Source organism: Anastrepha ludens, chromosome 3 (genome assembly GCF_028408465.1).
Source record: "Anastrepha ludens isolate Willacy chromosome 3, idAnaLude1.1, whole genome shotgun sequence".
Classification (NCBI taxonomy): Eukaryota; Metazoa; Arthropoda; class Insecta; order Diptera; family Tephritidae; genus Anastrepha; species Anastrepha ludens.
The window spans coordinates 56,262,675-56,265,839 of NC_071499.1; the positions used below are offsets into that span (position 1 = coordinate 56,262,675).

The window sequence follows — 3,165 nt, forward strand, 5'->3', positions numbered from 1 at the left end:
TCCATAAAATATTACACCTGTCATTAGACAATAAGTAATAATAAGTAATAATAATAAGTAGACAATAAGTGATTTACGAAAAGATGGAATGAGAGTGATATTGAAGGGCCAATGCCCCCAAGCTCATTTAGAAGAAATATATACATATTATTTAAAAACAAGTGGTTAACAAACAATGACATATACGATTAGTTGACAATTGATTACAAGGATTTTGCAAGATCTGTTGGTGTTTGACGGTTAAGCCGACTTTGGGTAGATTTTTCTTTATTTGGTAGTCTTCTCATCATAGGATTTGTATGCGTTAATAGTCTATTTATGTGTCTTCTGCTAGCGCTTTGTATTGTTTCATCAATAGTATCGATGTCAAGGTCGCGATGAATATCTGCGTTACGTATGTACCAAGGTGCATTAGTTAAGGCCCTACGTATTTATGAAAATAATGTTTCAATTCAATTGAGCAATGCTTTCTTTGACCAATTCTATATGGAAATGAATGCGTTTGCAAACGATGTTTTCGGCTATGAACAAATGTTGGAATCGAATGAAAAAGGAAAGAAACGCGAAATGAAAAAAAAAATTCTTGGAAAATTTAAAATGAATGGTGCTTCATTGGAAAAATTCAAAGGTAATAAGAACATACACAAGATAAAGTTAGAATTCGAATTTTTAGATTTATTTTGTTTATTTCTCATTTTTTCAGAAGTACACCACACAACAACTCATTCCAACTCTGATTTTGAAATCCTGTTGGAATTGGTGATCGATAATTTTGTCACTATAATGGTCAATGGAAATTTGCGTGTATCAGACCCTGCATATTATTTACCATATCAACTTTTTATGGAACATATGGACCAAATGAACACAAAAAAATAATTTAGTTTTGTTTTGATTTTTTGCAACATTTTGGTTTTCAGTTAATACAATAAAAACAATATTGTTTTTTCGTGAACACAAAATTTTAAATTTATTACGTTGTTTGTTTAGAATTTTTTTAGAAAAAAAAAGTAAATTTTTTGGTTTTGAGGAAATTTGTTTATTGTTGCTATTTGTGAAAGCGTAGATATTTGTAAGTATATTATTTGACTATAATCCTAAAAGTTAATGGAATACCACTATGACACATAGAAAACATTTTTTCAAACGGGTGTTTTTCGAAAATTATAAAAAGAATTGTTTTCAAAAATGTTGAAGAAATAAAGTAAAATAAAAAAATTTCGAAAGCATGAAATTTTTTCAAAACCAAATTTTCCTCAAAAAGATAAAAGAAATTTCTTCGAAGAGGTGTTTTTCTAAAATTACAAAAAAAAAAAATTTCAAAAATTTTAAACAAATAAAATAAAATAAAACTTTTTCAAGGGTATGGAACTTTTCAAAACAAAATTTTCTGAAAACCAAAAAAAATGAAAAAAAAAATGGTGTTTTCAAAGCATTTCATATTCCACTATTAATAGAGAATACATTTTTTCGAGGGGGTGTTTTTCAAAGCGGAAAAAAATCTTTTTTAACAAATCAATTTAAACTTTTACAAAAGTATGAAAATTTTTCAAAAACAAAATTTTCTCAAAAACGTTAAATTAAAAAAAAAAAATAGTTTTTTCAAAATATTTAATTTTCAGCAATTAACTGAGAAGAAATTTGTTAGAGCGAAGTGTTTTTCAAAACTTCAAAAAACACTTTTTAACCAAAAAAAATTAACCTTTTTTTCAAAAACAACAGGAATGATAACATTGCCTAACAATTTCTGCACTTTTGCACAGTCTAAAGAGGCATTGATACAGAGTGTATTTCCAAACATAGTTCAACATTACAAAAACCATGATTGACTCAGCGAAAGAGCAATTTTAGCTGGGAAAAATAAGGACGTCAATGATATAAATTCAGCTATTTTAGATCAAATACCTGGTGACATAGTTGCGTATAAGTCAATGGACACTATTACTGATCAAGATGAGGTCGTAAATTATCCAACTGAATTCTTAAACTCACCCGATTTGCCAGGCTTACCACCTCATAATTTACGATTAAAAATTGGAGCACCGATTATTATGCTGCGCAATAGTAATGTGCCCCGACTTTGCAATGGTACCAGACTCGCTGTGAAGAAGCTAATGGGTAACGTTATCGAAGCAACAATTTTGAAAGGGAAGTAGAAAGGAGAAGACATTTTGATACCCTGAATTCCACTGATTCCGGCGGATTTACCATTCGATTTCAAACGTTTGCAGTTCCCTATTCGCCTTGCCTTCGCTATGACAATTAATAAGGCGCAAGGACAGTCTCTACAAATGTGCGGTATTAATTTAGAATACCCAATTTTTTCTCATGGACAATTGTATGTAGCTTGCTCACGAGTTGGCAAACCATCGTCATTATTCACGCGAAAGATGAAAAACCCAAAAACGTTGTCTACCAAAAAGTGTTACAATAAAGTTCGAATGAAATTGTATCAAAGAATTTGCTTTGTTTCGTATTAATTTTATTCTCTTTCAGCAAATCATTGAATTTATCGCCTAGCGAAGCGGGCGAGGGTACGCTAGTTGAGTATAAATGAAGATATCAGACTCATCGCTGCATGTTTTTGCACAATATACCGCGTCAATCGGTACGCAAGAGACCGGCGGCCAGGCGACTTCTAAAAATTATTGTATATTATATATTTAGGAAGGATCTTAGACGTCAAAAGTTTAAATCGGGAGACAATATTGGAGCTTCTTTGTATGGTAAAAACTATCTTTCGGAGCGATGAAGCCCATTTTTATTTAAATGGAAGGGTAAATAAGGAAAATAGAATAATCAAAAAGTGACGGTTTGGTGTGCATTATCAAACAATGGAATAATTCGATCATATTCTTGTTTTTTAAATCCTCAAAGCCAAGCCGTTTCTGCGGATGGTGTCACTTATCGGGGCATGCCGAACGATTATTAAACTTTTGTAGGAGCTAAGGATTCTACGAAATTTTTCCAAACCTTTTTTTTCTCGTCATAGGTCTCAGTTCACTAAACGATTTTTCAGTTCCATTGCGAATAGTCCATTGCCAAGTCATCAGTGGTCTGCTTCTTCTTCTCGTTCCTTGCGAGTTCCAAGTCAAGGCGGCGTGCGATATTTCATTCTGAGTATGTCCTGTCCATCCATACATATATTTTCTTTATATCGTTGAT

General features: G+C 31.7%; 1 protein-coding gene across 1 annotated transcript; it reads left to right on the forward strand.

Moving 5' to 3' along the window:
• The first annotated feature begins 212 nt into the window (after window positions 1–212).
• Window positions 213–955, forward strand: LOC128856463 (uncharacterized). Its single transcript, XM_054091765.1, has 2 exons — window positions 213–628; window positions 704–955. The coding sequence occupies exons 1-2, from the start codon at window positions 397–399 to the stop codon at window positions 877–879; spliced, it is 408 nt and encodes a 135-aa protein (XP_053947740.1). The 5' UTR covers window positions 213–396; the 3' UTR covers window positions 880–955.
• Window positions 956–3,165: the final 2,210 nt, after the last annotated feature.

Bases quoted from the DNA above. Each gene is read 5' to 3' on its own strand.
- LOC128856463 (XM_054091765.1), top strand. From the start codon at position 397: ATGTACCAAGGTGCATTAGTTAAGGCCCTACGTATTTATGAAAATAAT. The intron at 629-703 runs GTAATAAGAACA...TCATTTTTTCAG, and splicing joins TTCATTGGAAAAATTCAAAG to AAGTACACCACACAACAACT.